General features: G+C 37.3%; 1 protein-coding gene across 3 annotated transcripts in view; it reads left to right on the top strand.

Annotated features, from left to right (window-relative positions):
• The window catches only part of LOC136882304 (uncharacterized), a 124,999-nt gene that overhangs the window by 67,590 nt on the left and 34,878 nt on the right, over window positions 1-22,531 (top strand). For all 3 annotated transcript variants that reach the window (XM_067154878.2, XM_067154877.2, XM_067154876.2), the window contains exons 5-6: window positions 13,628-13,716; window positions 16,981-17,073. In XM_067154878.2, the coding sequence (XP_067010979.2) occupies window positions 13,628-13,716; window positions 16,981-17,073 (182 nt within the window). The remainder of the gene's footprint in view (window positions 1-13,627; window positions 13,717-16,980; window positions 17,074-22,531) is intronic.

Genomic DNA, 22,531 nt, shown 5'->3' with positions numbered 1-22,531 from the left:
ACATCTCGAGGAGTGCAACAAGGCAGTGCCCTTTCACCATTACTATTCATCACCATCATGGATGAAATCATAAAAGAAGTGAAGCAGAACACCAACATGGATCTTAAAGCATTTGCTTTTGTAGATGATATAGTTATCTGGGGAAATAGCGAGATGGAAGTCCAGGAAATGCTGAACGTCTGGAATAATCATCTGAAAAAATATGGACTGAAAGTAAATGCTCCAAATATTGCTGTAATGTCTGTTAATAGACAGAGAAGTAAAGATAATATAATGCTGAAGGGTGTACAATTCGAAACAGTAAACCATTATCAGTACCTTGGATGCATAATACCAAGTGACAACAGAATACAGCTTGAATTAAATAACCGTATTCAGAAATCCAGTCAATTCTATCAGCAAGTTCGATATCTGCACTGGAATAAACAAGAGCCACTAAAATCAAAACAAACTCTGTTTTGAACATACTTTGTCCCTATATTGAATTATGGGTTGAATACATGCACATCTACCAAAAAAGATTACTTCAGGCTTCAGAAATGAAGTTTTTAAGAAGCATGCTTCAAAAGACTAGGAAAGACAAAGTAAGAAATGAGAAGATTAGAGAACAAGCTGGAATAAATCAGTCCCTGAAGGAGACCATAACTAGGGCATGTTTGCGGTGGTTTGAGTCACATCAAACGTATGACAGAAAGAAGAATTGCAAAACAATGGTTGCATTCTGAGATTACTGGAAAGAGACTTGTTGGAAGATGTAAGAGAAGATGGCTAGACCAAGTGAAGGAAGATATCACATCCAAAGAAATCAACTGGGATGAAGTCTTGAAGGATCAGTGGTACATTAATAGACTAAAATTTAGAGCGCTTGTAAACCACACCCAGGAAACTTTATGATGATGATGATGATGATGGTGATGACGGTAATCCGTTCAAGAATATTAATGGTGACAGTAGAGCTTCTTTGGTCACACTGCCTTGTAGAGCACTATGCCTCACTCGGCTGCTACTGGAAATACTGAGGTGCGTCTGTTCAAAAGCTGCTATTTCCACTTCCAAAAAATAAATCGGTATTTTTCTTCCATGTGCATTACAGTAGTTGAATATTGTCGATTGCCATGAACAATCCTGACCAGAAAGATGTAATTCCTTAAATGTTGCACCAAACACTATCATGGGTACGTTCCATCTGCCTTTTTTTTTTTGTTTCTTGTACTATTCCCACAACTTTTGAACATCTTTCCCACATCTTTTGAACATACTCTCCTCAACTGTACCTCTTGTTGTTCTGTCACTGCCAATAAATATCCTAGTTTATTAACTTAACCATTGTGGTTTGATTTTACAATGGACCATATTGATCACAATCTCTACTCCAATAAATATACCTTTGATATAATTAACAACAGTAGCGGCGTCTAATGGGGGCAAGGGGGGCAGTTGCCCCCCCCCCCCCAACTTTGTAGACAAAACATTACATTTTTATTCCATTTTAACCGGCTGAAACTAGGAATCATAGGGATTAAAAAAAGCTATTTGTACACATTTGTAATTATTAACAAAATTACTATCGAAAATACGCACAGAATGTCATTCGTCATGGCTAACCGATTTGTATAGCGCTACAGCAAGTAGTGGAGACTTCGCAAATGCTATGAGGAAGGATAACAGGGGTATACTTTTTTCCCAAGGTTGTGGACACTGAGGTATGATTCACCTGCTTGCAGCGTGCATTCGTCAGTCTCGCAGTCTCTTTAATATTGTCTGTTAGTTTCTTTTTTTTTTTTTTGCTAGGGGCTTTACGTCGCACCGACACAGATAGGTCTTATGGCGACGATGGGATAGGAATGGCCTAGGAGTTGGAAGGAAGCGGCCGTGGCCTTAATTAAGGTACAGCCCCAGCATTTGCCTGGTGTGAAAATGGGAAACCACGGAAAACCATCTTCAGGGCTGCCGACAGTGGGATTCGAACCCCCTATCTCCCGGATGCAAGCTCACAGCCGCGCGCCTCTACGCGCACGGCCAACTCGCCCGGTGTTAGTTTCTTAGAGTGTAGCCAAATACTAAATGATTTTTATTATTTTTATAATCACGCCATATTTCTATTTAATTGTAATACGTGTGTAATATTGTTTCTTTGGTGAAAGTTTTATTGTATAGTATTGAATCAAATTCCCCCCTCCCCCCAAAAAAACCCCCTATTATTGCCGCACTTATGTTAGCAAACTGTCAACCTTTACCTCTCAGGCGAAATTCACTCAAAGAGCATCAAAAACTTACCATTTTGTAGCTTTTTTGTTCAGTTTTGCAGTGTATAACCCCCACCCCCGCTATATCCCTCAACCCGGCTACTTTCTGTCGTCTGTATATGTTTTTTGCCCCCGCACTTCTAATTCCCAATCGCCACTACTGATTAACAAACAGCTTTGTCAATACTTAAGATTTAATTAATTATTTTCTATCACCTCATACACTGCACATGTTTCGAGGACCTTACTGTCCTCTTCCTCAGTGGGTTTTCCTCTCGCTACCAATTATCTCTTGGACTTCTTAACTTAATATTACACGTCAAACACTAAAGTTCTAAACATCTCTTAATAGAAATCCATTGTCATGATTAAAATAAAATATATCATAAATATCAAAAGAACACTAAAACTACACTATTCTACTTACAATTTTCTTAAAATGTCACCCTTGTCTAATACCTAAGAATACAATCAATTTATTAAAATTAGTGTCTCATAAAATATTGACTAAAATTTTCCAATTCAGAGATCACATCGGTTAAATTTTGCTGGTATTTCCATCTGTCCTCGAAGAGAAGAGAGGGATTTTAGATGACAGTAAGGTCCTCAAAACACGTACGGTGTATGAGGTGATAAAAAATAATTAATTAAATAACTCTTAAGTATTGACAAGGCTGATTGTTAATTATCAAAGCTATATTTATTAGAGTAGAGAATAATATCCTTGAACGGAATATCGCTATAGACTAATTTGAGGCTGATCTATTGATTGGGCACATAAAATTACACTTAGAACAAAATTTTGTTTGCGGTGAGAACCTAAATGACATTTTCTGTTGACACTAGATGTCTCACACAACATAATCGAGGTGTGGTCTTTGTTTGGACTGACTATCTACACATTACAAAAACGAAATTGCAAATATCTTCCAAAACATTGATTCTTAGGCGAGACACCCTGACAAATTAATTTCTTTTGGGAAATTCAGTGGTAAATTCTGATTTTAAGTGCTCTGAATTTCTTCCCATATCACAGCAGTGAGATGTTCATTTGGGTGTTCCTTGACTATACTTTTTATTCCTAAACAAACAAAACCCCATGGCACTATAGCCGTGGCCTACAAAGCGACTGCTGCTCAGCCCGAAAGCTTGAAGATTATGAGGGCACGCGATGTAAGCACGACAAATCCCTTCTGCAGTTATTCTGGTTTTCTAGACTGGGGTCATTATTGCTCCGGACATAGCTCCTCAATTGTTCTTGCATAGGCTGAGTGGACATTGAAACAGCTCTCAGATCCAGATAAAAATCCCTGACCTGGCTGGGAATCGAACCTGGTGATTCTGAGTAACAGGCAGGCTAGCTATCCTTTGAATTCAGGGCCAGCCTCTTTTGATTCCTGCGACAACATTTTTCACATCAACTTCAGTTCTGTTTGAAATGTTTTGTGTGGTCACCTTCTATAAATACATGATTCTCAAGAAGTGTATTCGTATTTGTGATTTGAGGAACATTTGCACATCGCGATTTTCACACCACCAACATGATTGATTACCATATCCGCTGAAGGACTGGAACTGATATGTATAATTGTAATTGTACAAATTAATTTATCCTTAGCTCTTTGCCTTTATGACGATCATGTCATCAGTCCATAGACGGGTTTGATGCATCTGTTCATGCCACCCTATCCTTTGCTAACCTTTTCATTTCTATGTTACTACTACATCCTAAATCTCCTTTTAATCTGCTTGTCGTACTCATATGCTGGTCAACCCCTACCGTTCTTAACATATACCGGTACACTTTCCTCAATAACCAACCTAACAAGTTCTGGGTGTCTTAGGACATGTTCTTTCATTTTATGTACTTATCTGGTCAAATTTAGCCAAATTATTTTCACTAATTTGATTCAGTATCTCTTCATGCATGACTCGATCTACCCATTCAGAATTCTTCTGTAACACCACATTTCAAAGCCTTCTGTTCCCTATCATTCTGAGCTAGTTATTGTCTATGTTTCACTTCCATATAATGTGATGCTCTAGACAAAAGTTCTAATTCTTTTTCAGTGTTTCATCATCATTAGTTGTTTTGCTCATTACTGAGCATCGAGACCTCATAACTCTGTCATTTCTGCATTTCAGCCTTGCCGAGATGCCTGCATTCAATGTTTAAAGTGAGCAGACTTCTTTTCTTAAGAAAGGCCTTTCTCGCTTGCGCTAGTCTACATTTTATGTCGTTTTTACTTCTGCCATCGTTAATTATTCTGCTATCCAAGTAACAATATTCGTCTACTTCCTTCAAGACTTAATTTTCTAATCTGATATTTCCTGCATCACCTGACTTTGTTCGACTGCACTCCATTAACTTTTGTTTTGGATTTTATTTATTTATTTATTTATTTATTTATTTATTTATTTATTTATTTATTTATTTATTTATTTATTTATTCATTCATTTATTTTACTCCTCCAAGACCGAGTCATGCCATTCAGCAGTTTCTCCAGATCTTCTGCAGATGCTGATAAAATAACAATATCTGTCAAATTTTAGAGTTTTGATTACTTCTCCTTGGATTGTGACTGCCTTTCCGAATTTCTCTTCGCTTTCCTTTACCACCAGTTGCATATAAATATTGAGAAGGCAAAAGGACAGACTGCAGCTTTGCCTCACTCCTTTCTGGATTACTGCTTCTTTTTCATAGTCTTTGATTCTTATCATTGCTGACTGATTTTTTTGTACAGGTCTTAGATAATTCTTCTTTCCTTATTTGATCCTGATCACATTAAGGTATTGTATTGTCTAAAATTCTGCTGCATGATAGTGACTGTTTATGACCAATCAAGTATAAGGATACCAGGAATTAAAACCAATCACAGCCATCCATTGCCACAATTTTTAAATTATTGTTTCACCACTTTTATTTTATTGCACCCATGTGGACTTGCTTTTATGTAAACTCACAGAACAGACCACTGAAACATCGTTATAGCTTCCTGAGTTGACTTCAATAATACATTTGACTACAGAGTGCACAATCAGCAGGACTTAACTCTTCTTGTAATGGAGCTGACATATTGGCTGGCTGCGGCGCAGTATGTTTAAATGGAAAAATAAAATAGTGTACTTCCATAATAAAATTTTGTTCTCTTAATAGGTTACAGCCAGACCATGACATTTATTTATTAACTTGTATTATCATTACTCAATTTTGTAGTTATTTACTTTTCTTCCTTGTGTGTCATCTCCGTGTCAGATTGGCAGTCATCATAGCAATTTTTCCTTTCGAAGCTGCTGTTCAAAACAGAGACTTGGAATCAAGTTCAAACCATTCCCACAAATTCTTGAGCAAGGAGATCTTCCTTCTCCCTGGTCTGCGCTGTCCTTTGATTTTGCCTTCTACGGTTAGTTGCTGGAGATGATACTACTTGTTTCAAGTTATGTGGCTAAAATATTGCAGTTTCTGCCCATCTAAACCACCACTTCGGTGTTCTTCACCCTGTCGGTCCACGGTACAGTATACGAAGCATGCAGCGATATAGCCACATTTCAAATGCCTCCAACTTCTTCTCCAAGGTTTTGGATAATGTTCGTGCCCCTTGTTGCTACATTAGTATGGATAGTGTGTAACACTTGAGGGTACGTAGTCTCGTTCTCAAACTAAGATCTGTGACGCAGCAGATTCTTCATTTTTATAATACCCTTGGCTTGGTCATTGTGAACTTTGATTTCCTGGATGCAGTCCCATTCTTTATTCAAGCAGCATCCAAGATATTTATACAAACAGACCCGTTTGATGGCTTCATCAGCTGATAGTGTGGTATCAATCACTTCTTTGCTGTCAACCATAATTTTGTTTTCTGAACGTTCATCCTTAAGCTGTAATCATGCATTACAGCAATGCTTGGAGATCTTCAATGCTTCCAGTGATTAGGGCCGCGTCATCCGTATACAGAAAATTGTTTTCACTGTCGATGTCAATGTTTTGATGTAAACCGCCCAAAGTTTCCGACATGATTACCTCCGAATATACATTGAAGAGCATTGGAAACAGCATGCACACATAAACAGACTCACGCTCAAGATTCTGTGAAGGTAAATTCTGCAGTTCTTCATTATATTACTAGAGAGAATAATTTTCTCCATGAACTGCAATAATGTATTCAGATTCTTTTGGACAAAATTTGAAATGGGCATGTAAGTGGAGAAAAATATGTGGACAAAACAAAGAGAACATACGTTTTTTGGACCTCTGATATTAATGGACAATATTCAAAATGGGAGATTTATGTGAAGACAAATAATGAAGGGCAAAATGTCTGTGTTCCAAATTAGAATGAACTGTGTTATCATGGACAAAGTGATCCAGAACTCCTTTGACTACCATACCCAATAAAGATGGGTGATCAGTTATTACACTCAGATATTTTGTCACTATCATATAAGTATATATATGATAAATATTAGTTTCTGACGAGAATTTTCACTCGTGCTCGAGTGCTATTTCTGCTTGGTATTAACTGGCACCTCTTCTCTTTGCACATTTTGTCCATCCACCATCCTCTGGGTAGGTACAATTCCTGGTGGCTAGCTGTACACTTGTGCATTCCTCTCCTCCTCCCAACTACTAGAGCATTAAAACATGCATCAAATGAGGCACTGGGATGGAAATGTCTGATTGAACACACTAGTTGGAGCACGAGGCATTGCTCCTGTTGCTACCTGAAACAGTATTGCAAAATGACCTGTTCTACTAGCTTCAGGGAAAACTGTCAATTTCAATTCCATAATGACCTTTATAATTCATTCATTTGAATTAAAAGACAAGTAAATTGCGATTGGATGATAATATATCAAAATTTCTAGTAAGCAGGGAATCTTGATATTTTGGCCAGAAAATTCGCAGCTGTAGGAAAAATTTAGGAAGTCGTGAATTAAATCCTTGATCAAACTTTTTTTTTTCGTGGATATTATTACCTGAAAATCAACCATCTAAATTTCACTAACTGAAGTCATTCACATGCTCCAACACAGGAAACAGCATTTTTTTATCCCACTTATTGATCTGTGTTGTTTTTATAAAAACATTGAATATGGTGATGTAAAGAAAGTTTAAAGGAATGAATAAGGTCGTCAGTCCCCGAGCTAGCTTTTAAAATAGATTCACTTATGGAGTCTCACTGGCAGGGTAAGGTGAGGTAAGAAAAGATGAAGTGAGATGATAGTTTAAAAGTAGCTGTGGGTCCATTGTATAAGATTCCCATACAGATTTAAAATCCGCGAGCTTAAAAAGATGTAATGTTAAGTGAGGAGAAGCTACAGTAGTCCCTATCAGTGTTTTAAGACAGGCTACAGCTGCCATATTTCTGAAAGAACGAAAAAAAAAACAAGGGCGACTGTGACATTTTTGTAAAACATAACCTTACCTTAGAAATAAGACTCGCTAGGTGGAAGATGCAGATGGTCCAGTTTTGGGCTCTTTCAGGTACTAATGTATATTTATTTTGAGGAGGAACCTTTTCGTATCATATCTTAATCAGCTTTTATTAGTTCATAAAAGCCGCTGCAGCTGTAGTCACAGTTAAATTTAATTTTTAGCAAAGATTTCACACTTTTCTTAATCGTGCTGCCCCTTTGTGTTTTCTAAAAGTTCTTCATAAGTAAGGAAACACTTTCTTTATGCGCTGATGTTGCAGACAAACACAATATGTATTCCACAATTTTGAGGAGATTCGGAGTATTTACATCAGTCTTTGTAGAAAGTGAATCATTTCTACGACAGTTACGAGTGTGTTAATTCATCTGTGTTTTTTCAGATTTTGAATTAAGAACCATAATTGCCAGTACTTAAGACATTTCATTGAACAATAAGTATGTATCGGTTTATAAAGTAGAATTAACTTTTGAATTAAGACTATTGTTTGAAGTTTCAACCACCGACCACCTAAACTGTTGTTTGGCAAAGTTATCCAATTAAATTGGATAGTCAAAAACATTGTTTTCTAGCCCACATTTCATAGATAAAATACTAGTACTGTAGAACAAGGTCCAAACATTTCACTCTTAGGAATAACCTCAGTTTTCAAATTGCAACAAAATACATAAATAGAATATTTTTTTTCGTGCAGTTTCACTAGGAGAATTCAGAACACATGGCGAAAATTTTTGTCTGCGCACAGTCTGGGAAAAACTAAGATGTATCTTAGCACTGAGACACAACACATATTCAGAATACAATCCCTGAATCACTCATCACTCCTCTCCTACTACTGTTTCGCCGAAGCTAGCTGCCCGAATGTGTACATATTATCTGTATTTTCTGCAGCACGATGGTTATCAGTCATAACAATCCGAAATCTGACAAATTTCCCTTTACGCATGCTGGTTAATGCCTGTGATCACCTCTTCAAGCTTTTTAATATTTTGCATGGTGGTCGGCTTTACAAACCAACCATTTTTGTACATTTCAACTGATACGAGTGCTTAAACTAAGTATTAAAAATAATTCATTTTTATGTTATAATGTTTCAAGAGCTGAATTACCAATTTACACTTTGCTACCTCAATGTTGCATTTAGCATGTATTAAAAAAAAAAAAAAAAAATGAGAAGCTGGTAGTTCCTAACTTACAGGTTTAAAATCTCAGGAAACACAAAACACGTGCACAAATACAAAAAATTGCAACTGTTGTTAAACTTACGTTATTGAAATTTAATAATTTTTACCTTCGCCTATATAATCTCTATACAAGCTAAGGAGCCCAAAGTAAAATTATTTACTAAAATCTTTAAACCAAATTGTTGCTCCTCCCATACAGGTAGAAATGTTAACATTTTAACAAATTTGATGAAGGAGAAAAACAGAAATCAATTGCACCTGCTCTTAATCCTAGGTATTCTAGTGAATGCATCTCTTGCAGATATTGTGAACCATTGCATGTGCATAATAACGCTGCCACTATAAATGTAGTGACACCAGTAATGCATGTGTACTAAATTACATTTAAATTCTTCCTGGGAATCTGTTCAGCTGGAAAGAAATACCAGTGCATGGTGAAAGTGTGTTGCTGCAACTGATCTGTGATTACACTATAGTCTTATTTTTTATATTAACTCGTACAAAGATAGGAACGTCAATAGGATCACATTAAAGAATAAACATGATGACAGGTCAGTATGGAAGGAGAAGGCGAGGACAAACATGTAAACATCAATCGTCAATGAAACCTGGTTCTTCTACATTTTGTTCTTGGCTTCAGTCGAGCTGATTTCTGCTTTCCAGCTTTGTCAGAAGGCACCGTCTTGACAGATCTTCAACCTTGATGTGGGAAGCATGAGATAAGAAAGACTGAAGAGTGGGAAGAAATGGAGTATGTCGGTGTCCTTTTGTTTTCATATTTGTCCTTAACTCGTTCTCTCTTGCTACTTCTTCTGATGTCGGGCTAAGTGGCTCGAACGGTTAAGGTGCCGCTGGCTTTCTGAGACCAAGTTTGCTGGTTCGATCCTGGCTCAGTCCAGTTGTGTTAGAAAGCGCTCACGTATGTCAGCCCCATGTCCGGTAAATTCACCTGCATGTAAAAAACTCCTGCGAGACAAAATTTCGGCACCTTGGCATCTCCGAAAAGTGTAAAAGTAGTTAGTGGGATGTTAACACTTTCAACACTACCACATGTTAACATGGACCTTGGCAGATAACTGGGTCTTTTTCCTGAATTTTAATACATTATTACACAACATCGAAAGATAGAACATACCTGATTTTTTTATCGTATGAAGGTTTCAGCCATACAAAACGAAAATGTTAATCAGGAACTACATATCTAAAGTATTTAATTATACTAGTTTTATGAAAAACATTTTTAAAGTGTACGGAAAAAACGTTTACATTTAAGCCTGATCAATCAATAAAAACGAATAATTTAACCCTTTAATTGGCAGTCGTCTACATTTTCAAGGAAACATTTTCAGAGGATATTTCTTACACCAAATGGACTCTGTGAATGATCTGATGAGTTGATAAACATGTATTTACATTATGTTCAGTAATTAGAGAATGTTGCTTGAGATAAACACTGCCGAAAAGTAAGTCAGTAATTTTGATAAAATTCGTGTTGCTTCAGAGCAACACTGCCGATTAAAGGGTTAATGTGGCTACTTTAGCAACAAATAAACATCATTACATTTGAAATTCCTAATTTACCTATTTAGGAACAGTTTGTTTTGGTATAGTAGCCCTGAAAACTGTGCATAGTCCAACCTTGCATTCCTTGCAGCAGCATCATCTACTTTTTTTTTCGCAGTACATGTAAATCAGCAGCCTGCGTCTCTTTGTGTAGACGGAAAAATAAGCCCATATATTTCTGGAGAGGTGAAGTTCGTTTGTATTCAGAGTAAAATTATGCAGCTAAAAAAAAATCTTACACTCGAAAGTGATCTAACAAATAAAAATCTTGCCCAAACTATCACTTGATATGCTGTCTCATTCGTAATCATAGTGTTCGTCACTGTCATCTATTTCTGAACCTGGTTCTCCCGATAAAATATTCAAGATATCACTATCTCCTCAAAGCAAGGGGCGGGGACCACAGTGGGATATGTGTAGCTGCCTATAAACATGCGTGAAAACCACGCCTGTACTGGATACTGGCGCCGTCCACAACCAGGAAAGCAGTAAGCCCGTATCCCATACAGGCATAGTGTTGAAAGTGTTAAACCAACAACATTGTTATTATCATCATCATCATTGTCTTCCGACGCTGACTTGTCATTATGTTTATTCTGTTGTATGTTCATGCTTATGTACCTGTCATTCTATATATGACTTTTTTCACTTGTTTGTTTCTTTCCATTATATATTCTTTGCATTAGGTATCTCTGTGCCTATTTGCTGCTGCTGCTGCTGCTGCTGTTATTGTTGTTGTTGCTGCTGCTGAATATTAATTTATTACATAATTTTACAGTCTTCTAAGGCTATAGTACAAGTGGTGATGGATTTTGTTCCTGCTCCAGTTTAACAAGACCTTCACAGCACCTTACCATCCTCTCTTCTTTGTTTATGATTTACCTTTTCAATAAGATTTCAGTATATTATATTTAGTAGATTTGATTCCTTTACTGTGTGTTTCAACTGTTTTGAGAGAGTGGATGTGTGCATGCAATGTGTGTATCTGTAAGTATTATGTTTGTTTGCTGTTGATATTTATTTGATTCTCACATTTTGTTAAATGTGCATTGTAATGTTTTAATGTATATTGTTTTGTTTCAATGACTATTTTCTGTATCCTAAATGCTTAATGTTTTTATTTCTGGAGTGGTAGTCAACATATAGGGTTATTGTAGTATATCCCATATGTATACAGGATTTTTAGAAATAAATATTTAATGGGTAAGAAAAACAAAAAAATATACGGAAATAAATTACAGGATTTCAGGTTTTGCCATATTTCAACATATGAACTCTCAAGACATTTCTCCCTTTGTAACAGCAAGTTGAATGTGCCTCCTTCAAGGAACTCTTCCCCGGGAGTAAAGGCACCTGCGTACGGCATTTCATTTCGTAATCTGAAGAAAACGGTTCGCCTCCTTGGAACCTTTTCGGTATTCCGAATAGGTGAAAGTTGTCTCCCATGTTGCAGCTTCTATTCCTGCAAAATTTGGGAAGTTTGTTGTGGAGGTAATGTTTCGTCCACCGTTACAGTCTCGACCTTGCATGGTCTCGCTTTCATTTCTACAGACCAGTGAAGAAAGTCCTAGAAGATGAACTCTTTCATACACATGGAAAAGCGAGTTGTGCGCAAGAAGTTATATACTTTCAAGGAACGGAGTCCTGTCAATGAGACTTGGTGTCATTTACGGGGGAAAAGTCTTTAACAGAATTGGTTCATATATTGGAAAACAGTTTTGTGTGTGCATATTTTGATTTTTCCTGCTCATTAGATATCTTGAAAAAAGAAAATACTATGCATTACATTTTGATCTCCCCTCTTGTGTTTTGTATTTTGTTATTTTGTTTGGTTTACATTTTTTTTTTTTGAAAATGGAAATTTAGTTTCTTGTATGTTGATTTTTTGTGCTCATTGTTTTTTTTTTTTTTTTTTTTACATCTTTGGTTATTCTCCTTGTTAAATAAAGTTCTACCATTGTCCCTCTTCATCCTTTGAATGATGTTAAAAATACCTTCCATTTTGTGCATGTGTGTGTGTGTGCGTGTGTGCGTGTGAATTTCTTTTCAAGTTGCATATTCATTGCTTTTGTCTGTGTTCATTTTATTTGTGTATTATTTGTTTAGTATTTAGAAATGCTCCCCAGATGGCAAAGTCTGTAACATTTGTCAGAATGTCTTAGGCTTTTCATCAGGGAGACTATATTTTAGAACTTGAGAAATGGTATATTTTGTATAGATTTTAGAAATATCTTTGTACAGATAAAAATATGCATCTATGTATCTACCTTAACCTGTAACTACCATGCATGAAAACATTACCCCTAAGACACATATGGGAGCAAGGAACACATTTGCAAGTTATCACCACTAACAGCAAAATGATGGAAATAAAATAAGTCATTCATATTGAATGTAGAGACTTATTTAGTATCTTTTTTGGCAAATAAAGAAACTGCTGCAGGACAAAATTCTGGTATGTCAGCATCACCAAAAAAAAAATGTAACAAAAATGTTAGGATTGAAGCTAGTTCTTCTTCCTGCACTGGTGGGATTGCAGGTTTGGACATAAAGCCAATTACATTATTATTTCAAGAATCAAGTTTCCAGAAGGGAATCATAATTTAATTTCATGGTTTATGAATATTACACAAGTATTTCAACTGTTTTGTTTAGGCATTTTCAGTCATGAAATTACCAGTGTTTTGTCCCAGTTATCAGTTGGATTGTCACACCTGTGATAATTTCATGATCGGAAAGGTCTAAAGAATTTCATTACTATAATATTTGCAGTGTATTAAATTAATTTATAAATTTCCTTGTGGGAATTTAATTTTTTATGTAAAAGCCAAAGTCTGGCATTATAACAAGTGGAGGTACAAATCTCCCTGTTTCCCTGTCACTGCATATGCTTCAAAGGAGGCTTGTAGTGGTGTCCCAACAGTGCAGTAGATGTCATTGTCTCGGGGGAGGTGAGTCAAAAGAGGTAGAATGCGAGAAATGCACCTTTTAGGTCAGTTGTGCCTGACCAAAGGTAAGGTCATGTGCAGTATTGCATAGCAGATGAAACATCAACTCTTCTTCAAATTGTGATTGCTCTGAAAGGGACTTATCGTCAGATACTAACATTAAAAGCCAACATAACTACATGTCTGCATTCTTTATTTTTAGCCTTGTAATTCCCAAAATAATGCTTTTATTTCTGTTTGTTTTTTCACAGGTATGAGGAGGAAGTATTTCAAAAAGGTGCCAAGAGGGATTTCTGTGTGTCTATAAAAGATTCGCAGAAGAGACATGATGAAGATGACAGTAAGTTTGAAAGGGACCTAAGGCTGTTCTAAATTGTTCCCATCATTATTTCTATCAAGATGTAGAAATGGAAGAACCTGCGAATTCGAAAGAAAATGTTCTTTTTTTAAAATGAAATTTTCTTTTTCTATTAAAAGTATTTCAGAATTGTTTCAGGTCAGCCCCTAATGCAACAATAATGAAGACAGATAGAAAACTATTGGTGGTAACTTAATGTCCAGTAGAACCTTGCTTATAATTGGCCTTGGTCTCCAACTTATGCTTTTCAGCAGTAGAATATGATTTTTAAAGCAGTGTATTTTGTTTTTCAGAAAAGTAACTGCTCTGAGTGTGTAACCAAACAAAACTTATGCAGAATAGTCTTTTGTTCACATTAAACTATCTTTAAAAATAAATTTCTTCTTCCTCCACTGTAAAAAAAAATAGTAGTAGTCATTTATAGGGACCAGGTTCCTTGCCCTTTAAAAGTCATGTATTATGCCTGTTGTACACCATCAAATGTTTCTTTAAATTGAATACTTCACAAGAAAAGTTGTCAAATCTTGGCAAAGATATATTTTTGTTTTAACCTAATAAAATTTGTAAAAAACATGGCCATAAAATTGTGACATGCTTCTTTATTAAAACGTAGTCTGGCTCCACGGCTAAATTGTTAGTGTGTTGGCCTTTGATCACTGGGGTCCCAGGTTCGATTCCTGACAGGGTTGGGAATTTTAACCATAATTGGTTAATTCCACTGGCACAGGGGCTGAGTGTATGCATAGTCTTCATCATAATTTCATCCTCGTCACGATGCGCAGGTGTCAAATCAGAAGACCTCCATCTGGCGAGCCGAACTTGTCCTCTGAAACTCCCGGCACTAAAAGCCATACGCTATTTCATTTAATTAAAACGCAATGTTAAAATATGCTATGTTGCTAGATTATCTACCTATTTATTACATGTTAAAAACATTAAGATATGTTAGTATGTTGTGCAGCGTGTCACAGAAGTCGTGTTTGCGTGTCACAGGTTCGCCATCCCATATTGCATTTTGTCACATTAATTGTATAAAAATGATTGCAGTGCAACGGAAATTTATATCTTATTATACAAAAACATATTAGGAATTCCATAATAATAATAATAATAATAATAATAATAATAATAATAATAATAATAAATCGATGATTGCTGACAGTGTTTTACGTATAGGTTACCATACAGTAATAAACATAAAAGCTCTTCACTTCCTTGAGATATTTCTCTTGCAGTCTCCTCATACGCTGCTGGTACCCTACGGAGTCCACTGAATATGAGTAGGGATGTGCGTCATACGTAGCAATTAATACATACACAACATCCCTCGGTCATGACAAAGCCATTTTTGTTGTTTTTATTCCCATCCCGGCAATCTCGTCATGCATAGAAGCATAACGTGCCCCGCATTTACTCGAATTCCATTGGCCAGTTCTGTCAAAGACTTGGCAATTCTTTGATCCATTAGAAACGTGTTCTAATTCACTTTAAAGACTTCCGAAGACTTCTCGAATATTGAAAGTGATTTGACAAGTAAACTTGTGAATTATTAACAATTCTGTGAAGTCTTGAATTTGACAAAATTTTTGATCGTGTACAGCAGGCTTTAAGTTAATTAACAAATGAAAATTATTGCTGGTAGTGCCTCAGTCACCATAACAAAAATGTTTCAGTCTTATTATTATTATTATTATTATTATTATTATTATTATTATTATTATTATTATTATTATTATTATTATTATTATTATTATTATTATTATTATTATTATTATTATTATTATTTCGTGTGGCTATTTCTAGCAGAGTGCAGCCCTTGTAAGGCAGACCCTCCGATGATTTAACCCTGTACTTTCCCTTTATTACACCATGAAAATGCTGGGTAGTAATTTAGGTAAAGCCCTGACTATTGCATTCTCAAGTCATAGTAATCTCCCATACCTCTATTGCCAAGAAATTGCCATGCTGCTTGTAATGTTAAGGAGGTAGCAAATAAAGTAAGATCAGGTGACACAGGACGCCACAAGATTTAGATTCATCGCAAGCATGTCCAATCGAACAGTCAGAAAGCTTAGCTTAAATGTTACCTAACACGGACCACAGTAGGAGTGTAATGGAGCTTCATCTCTCTCTGTAGTTTTACGTCAACCATTGTTGGAGAATGTCTAGAGATTTAAGGCACTAGTAATCGTTGCCTCTTTGAAGCAATATGGATTAGTTAATTATTTCTTCCAATTTTAAGCCTGAGATTGCAGAACTTGAAATATATTTTGAAATTTCCACTGTTGTAGGAAGTTGCTTCAGTGCCTTAAGGTCTTCCTCTTATTGGTCAAAAAGTGCATTAGGGTCTTATTGGACGATATAAATGCGAATTTCTTACTGGTCACTGTGAGTAGTTGAAAGTGCAGCTCTTATTGGTCACTGTGTGTCTGGAAGTCCTGTTCTCATTGGCAGCTTTAAAGTGAACAGTGAATATCGTGATGGTTAGATCAGGTGTTCTTTTTCTCCTTTGTATTGCATCATCTTGGTTTTTTGTTTTTTTGTTTTTTGCATGGTTGTGATGTTCAGGAGGCTGATCATAGTGACTTGAATAAGTTCAGTTATTGTGACCATTTGTTTAAACAGTTTTGCCTGAAAGGAGTAGTATTAAATGTTTGTTCATGTGATAGAGCCAGAGATGGCAAAAAGTTAGTTTAATTTAAATTAATAGGGTATCATTTTGACACAGCATGGTGCGTTCATTCAGTTTTAGTATGGTGAAGAAATATAATTTAGTTTTCCTGAAACAGTTTCTGTACATTACAGGATGGAGGAAAGGCTTATATTTTGATTTTCATATTGTTTGCCGGTGTGAGTTTTTGGTATTGCGTGGTGGGAAAAGCGATGTTTCTACAGGCTCCCAATTTTTTGTTTTTGAAGGTTGGCAGGTATGCCTTCCCTCACCACCAATTTCTTTTAATGACCTTAAATTGCATCAAGCAGGTGGAACACAATTCACTTCTCTCACAAAGGCGTAAGCATAAAATGGTAAACATGAAGAGTGATGATGTTACAGAGCTGCACACTACTTTCTGTCTGCCAGGTTCAAAATATTAGAGTGCAGGATTCCCCCTTCTTCCACTGTGGTATGTAGTCTGTAGGCCTATAAGTTCATTGTGATTTCCCCCGCTTTATTTTTCTCTCTAGCCCGCATGTTTGTGATATTCTGTTGTGTTCAATGTTATTTAATGCTCTTTCTGTTTGCAGAGGTTGCTCTTGCCACGGCTGGTTACGCTGCACTTGGTCTGTTGATTGTGCTCATTTTGGCTGTGATAGTTATTGTTTATATAAGGAAGAAAAGTAAGTACTTTAAACTATTTCAGTTTCTTGTTCAGTCTGAACGTCTGCTAACTGTGTTCCCTCAACTGACGCCTGCAATCTAGACCTCCTCCCCCCCCCTACTTTCTTTCCTCCAGATGTAATGAATTGTATTTTTCAACTGGTCAGCACGTGGTAAGTTTTATATATATGTTTTCATATGTAAAATTGTATATAGATAATGTCAGTAACCTCCTTTACACTTCACCACTTCATTTAATATGCGCTTGTATGTAGGATATGTTCAGACACGTGTTTATTTCAAGAACAGTATGCATTAACAGCATCGACTATGGCAACGGTTTTAGTTCCCCTAATCCATACCAAATTGTTTTACAAACTACTCTATTATATACGTGCATGTACAAATGTGACTAGTTTAGACCTGACAGTTGGGTCATCATCATTTTCATTTCCAGCTTCCAGCTTCCCGGGTCAGGTTGTGAATCAAGGACCTCCATTGATGCCTGTCTCTCCACCACTCTTCTCCTTTTTTAAGTACATCTTCTGGTTTTCCTCCCCTCTTCTGTATTCATTCCCACACTGAATCAATCCATCTCTTTTGGGGTCTTTCTCATGGTCTCTTTCCTGTTAACTTCTCTGAAAAAACTTTTTTTGGCACACTCTCTTCTCCCATTCTCATCACATGCCCATACCACTTTAGCTTTGTTGTTTCCATCCTGTCTTGAAGTTTCAAGATTCCTGTCCTTTTTCCTTATCTCTTCATTTCTAATTCTATCCTTTCTGGTCTTGCCCTCGATACCTCTTAGGAATTTCATCTCTGCTGCTTCTATTCTACTCTCCTCTCGTTTTCTTGTAGGCCATGATCCAGCTGAATAAGTTAGTATGGGGTTCATAATAGGTTGAATATAATACTTTCTTACATTTCTTTGGGACATCTTGGTTCCACAAAATACCCCTTACACTTTGGTAGAAGCTGTTTGCTTGTTGTATTCTTTTCCCATTTTCCTTGGTTATCTTTCCATCTTCTGTGATCACACTTCCCAAGTACTTGAAACCACTTCCAGAATTTTACCATTCAGTTTTATCTTTCCACTTCCTTCCTTCCTTCCTTCCTTCCTTCCTTCCTTCCTTCCTTCCTTCCTTCCTTCCTTCCCCTTGTCATCACTATTGTTTAACTTTTTTCTCTGTTTACTTTCATCCCATATTTTTCTATCTCTTGATTCCATACATATACTTGTTTTTGGACTTCTGTTTCATCCTCACCCCATATCACTATATCATCAGCCAACATGGCTTTTGTTGCCTGTCTTCCCAATCTCTGTTTAATGTTCTTATGAATTTCATCCATCATTGCGTCATCATCAGCTGTTAAACTTAACCTAGAACCAAAATGGAAGGGCACATAATATGATGTTATATACATTCTGAATTATTGTTGTAGGCCAACTGTAAACATGGTAACATATGGTAGAACGAGATGTTATGTTTTGCCCGTTTTCATCAGACCTGGATTCAGCTGATTTTTATTTTATTATTATTATTATTATTATTTTTTTTTTTTGCTAGGGGCTTTACATCGCACCGACACAGATAGGTCTTATGGCGATGATAGGATAGGAAAGGAGTTGGAAGGAAGTGGCCATGGCCTTAATTAACTCTTACCCCTCGAATTAAAGTTCTCTGTGTTGTCTCTACTACTCGTATCTTAAATGTGAACTTTTATCTTATATGACCTGTATTCATCTTTCACGATTTAGGAGGTAGCATTTGCTTTTAAATGTTGTATTTAGGCTATACCCATTTTAAGCAAGCTATACTGAAGCAAATAAAAGCAATCTGCGCAATTTAAGAGAAATTATTTTGTATTATTATTGTTATCGCATACCGATTGGTTTAGTTAATTATTTCACTGAACAAATTATTGGTAAAAAGCAATTGAAAAACTCGATTCAGTCTCTGGTTTCATACCTCATGATAGTTTTCAGGCTAAACAGCGATTTCTTGAAATCGGGATCAGTTGATTTATAATTGTGCCAGCCGTCAGCATCAGGCACATGTTGGGTTACAGTACACAAGCCAAACATCGCCAGTTCACTCTTTTTTTTGATAGTTGCTTTACGTCACTGTTCACTTTTAGGATACAAGGAAGGTGAAGCGGTGCGAAAAATACTCTGGTTTTGTGTGTTACCCGACATACAACCTTGAACAGTAAACTATATATGACTAGAAGAGCACATGGCGACCATGTTTGTTTACTATCGCTCGACCGTTCGTGTGCGTGAGTGGACAGCTGATGGCTACACTGCCCTCTAAATAATAGATTATTGACTGACTGTCAAATAATATCTGGATTCTACAAAGTTTCACCCTGAACCAAAAGATGGCAGTACAGTATAGCATCGTTTATTTTGTCGGCAAAGAAACGGCAGACGAGCGGTGGGCGACCGGAACAGGAATATCGTAATGTCGGGCCTCACCCGACAGACGAGTGGTAAGGGTTAAGGTACAGCCCCAGCTTTTGCCTGGTGTGAAAATGGGAAACCACGGAAAACCATCTTCAGGGCTGCCGACAGTGGGATTCGAACCCGCTATCTCCCGGATGCAAGCTCACAGCCGCGCGCCCCTAACCGCACGGCCAACTTGCCTGGTAGCTGATTTGTTATAAACCAACGAATTGGATATAGTGTCATATATTATTGTACATATTTACAAATTATGTAAATTGAAATATTACCTGGTGTACCTTAACACATTCGCTCCCATATCCATTCATGGTGGGATTAGGTTTCACGTGTGTAAAATATTGTCTATGACTTTAATCGGATTTGAATTCATGTTTATGTTCAAATGTACATTGGATGACACAGTATTTCAGTTTGCCGGTAGATAGCGGCAGATGAACATTTTACTACACCTAGGGGTAATTTCCCACATTTTAGGATGTGTGATCTAAATAAAATTGTGCCAGTTCCAAGGTCTCTGAAGTGCGTGGTTAGAATTCAAGTGGTGTTGAGTGATAAAACAAAGTCATGACAAGTAAAAAAAAAAAGAAAAAAAAAATCGTACTAGATCATCTTGTAAAGGAGTGATACTAAGTTAAAGCCGTCTGTTACATGTTGCCTAGCGAGTTAGGGTGGCATCTAAAAATCGCTGGGCTGCATGATTAAAATACCACAGAGCAAGTTGGGAGTGAATGTGTTAATTAGGCCACGGTCGCTTCCTTCACACTTCTAGCCCTCTCCTATACCATTGTCGCCGCGAGACCTATCTGTGTCGGTGCGATGTAAGGCAGATTGTAAAATAAAAGCTTTTAGCAACTCTTTGGGGCCCCTGAATGGAGAGACACACTTCATCTAGGTACACACTCAGAACATTACAAAGGACTTTGCTACATGCAGTAATAAGATTGCACACAGAAACATGATGAGGAATTCGCTTCTTCAAAATCTTTTCAATGAAACTAGGTCTCTGTTGAGATGTTTCCTTTGAGATGTGCTACACTATGTGATCAAAAGTATTCGGACACCCCCAAAAATTTACGTTTTTCATCTTAGGTGCATTGTGCTGCCACCTACTGCCAGGTAATCCATAGCAGCGACCTCAGTAGTCATTCGACATCGTGAGAGAGCAGAATGGGATTCTCCGCGGAACTCACAGACTTCAAACGTGGTCAGGTGATTGGGTGTGTTTTGTGTCAGAAGTCTGTACGCAAGATTTTCACACTCCTAAACATCCCTAGGTCCACTGTTGCTGATGTGATAGTGAAGTGAAAACGTGAAGGGACACGTACAGACCGACCTTGTCTGCTGACTGACAGAGACCACCGACAGTTGAAGAGGGTCGTAAAGTGTAATAGGCAGGCATCTATCCAGACCATCATACAGGAATTCCAAACTGCATCAGGATCCACTCCAAGTACTATGGCAGTTCATTCTGAGGTGAGAAAACTTGGATTTCATGGTCGAACGGCTGCCCATAAGCCACACATCATGCAGGTCAATGCCAAACGACGCCTCGCTTGGTGTAAGGAGCGTAAACATTGGACGATTGAACAGTGGAAAAACGTTGTGTGGAGTGACAAATCACGGTACACAATGTCGCGATCCGATGGCAGGTTGTAGGTATGGCAAATGCCTGGTGAACGTCATCTGCCAGCGTGTGTAGTGCCAACAGTAAAATTCGGAGGCGGTGGTGTTATGGTGTGGTCGTGCTTTTCATAGGGAGGGCTTGCACCCCTTGTTGTTTTGCGTGGCACTATCACAGCACAGGCCTACATTGATGTTTTAAGCACCTTCTTGGTTCCCACTGTTGAAGAGTACTTCGGGGATGGCGATTGCATCTTTCAACATGATTGAGCACCGGTTCATAATGCACGGCCTGTGGCAGAATGGTTACACGACAATAACATCCCTGTCATGGACTGACCTGCATGGGCTCCCGACCTGAATCCTATAGAACACCTTTGGGATGTTTTGGATCGCCGACTTCGTGCCAGGCCTCACCGACCGACATCGCTACCTCTCCTCAGTGCAGCGCTCCGTGAAGAATGCGCTGCCATTCCCCAAGCAACCTTCCAGCACCTGATTGAACGTATGCCTGCGAGAGTGGAAGCTGTCATCAAGGCTAAGGGTGGGCCAACACCATAATGAATTCCAGCATTACTGATGGAGGGTGCCACGAACTTGTACGTCACGTTGAACCAGGTGCCCTGATACTTTTGATCGCATAGTTTATATGGAGGGTAAAAGTAAACAACAAATTCTGCATTTCCAGATTTACATGATATGTAAAGAAGTTAATTTCAGTTTTTGGTCAGTTTTAGCCTTAATAATAGAGAGCACTACGCCCATATTTTTGCAGAAAAAATAAATACGAATAGAGTTGTGTAACCAGACTAACTTATTCGAATGCTAAGGTTTAAAGTAATACGATTAACACTGACATGCAATTGAATTAGAGAACCCCTCACCGATAATGATGTTGCTTTGACTCCTCAAGAAAGTAGAAGTGATGGGAGTCATACCGATTTAGCTTCCCATAATACATGGAGATTTCTTGGGCTAGGGCTTCAGTGATGCCTAGGCCATCTATGACAGCTGATGGCAGAGCTGTTGAGGATCCAACCAGCCTTCGGGCTGAGGACTAAACAAACATACATACATACATACATACATACATACATACATACATACAGGGTCTCTGTAGTATCCCAGATGTGCTCAATAGGATTATTAATGAAAATGCCACAGTGTGCAATATACAAAAACTTACAAATAAATCATGACAAAACTAAACTAATTACTTTCAGAAGAGGTGGTAAACTCTCTCCAAAAGATACATTGACCCTTTAAAATAAACCTCTAGAAAGAGTACCAAAATTCAAATATCTTGGAGTTTCTCTTCAAACAACATTGGCATCTTTTAACAATCATATCAAAGAAAGAACATCATCAGCAATAAAAGCAATTTACAACAA

Source organism: Anabrus simplex, chromosome 10 (assembly GCF_040414725.1).
Source record: "Anabrus simplex isolate iqAnaSimp1 chromosome 10, ASM4041472v1, whole genome shotgun sequence".
Taxonomy (NCBI): domain Eukaryota; kingdom Metazoa; phylum Arthropoda; class Insecta; order Orthoptera; family Tettigoniidae; genus Anabrus; species Anabrus simplex.
This window is presented reverse-complemented; position numbering and strand designations above follow the sequence as displayed.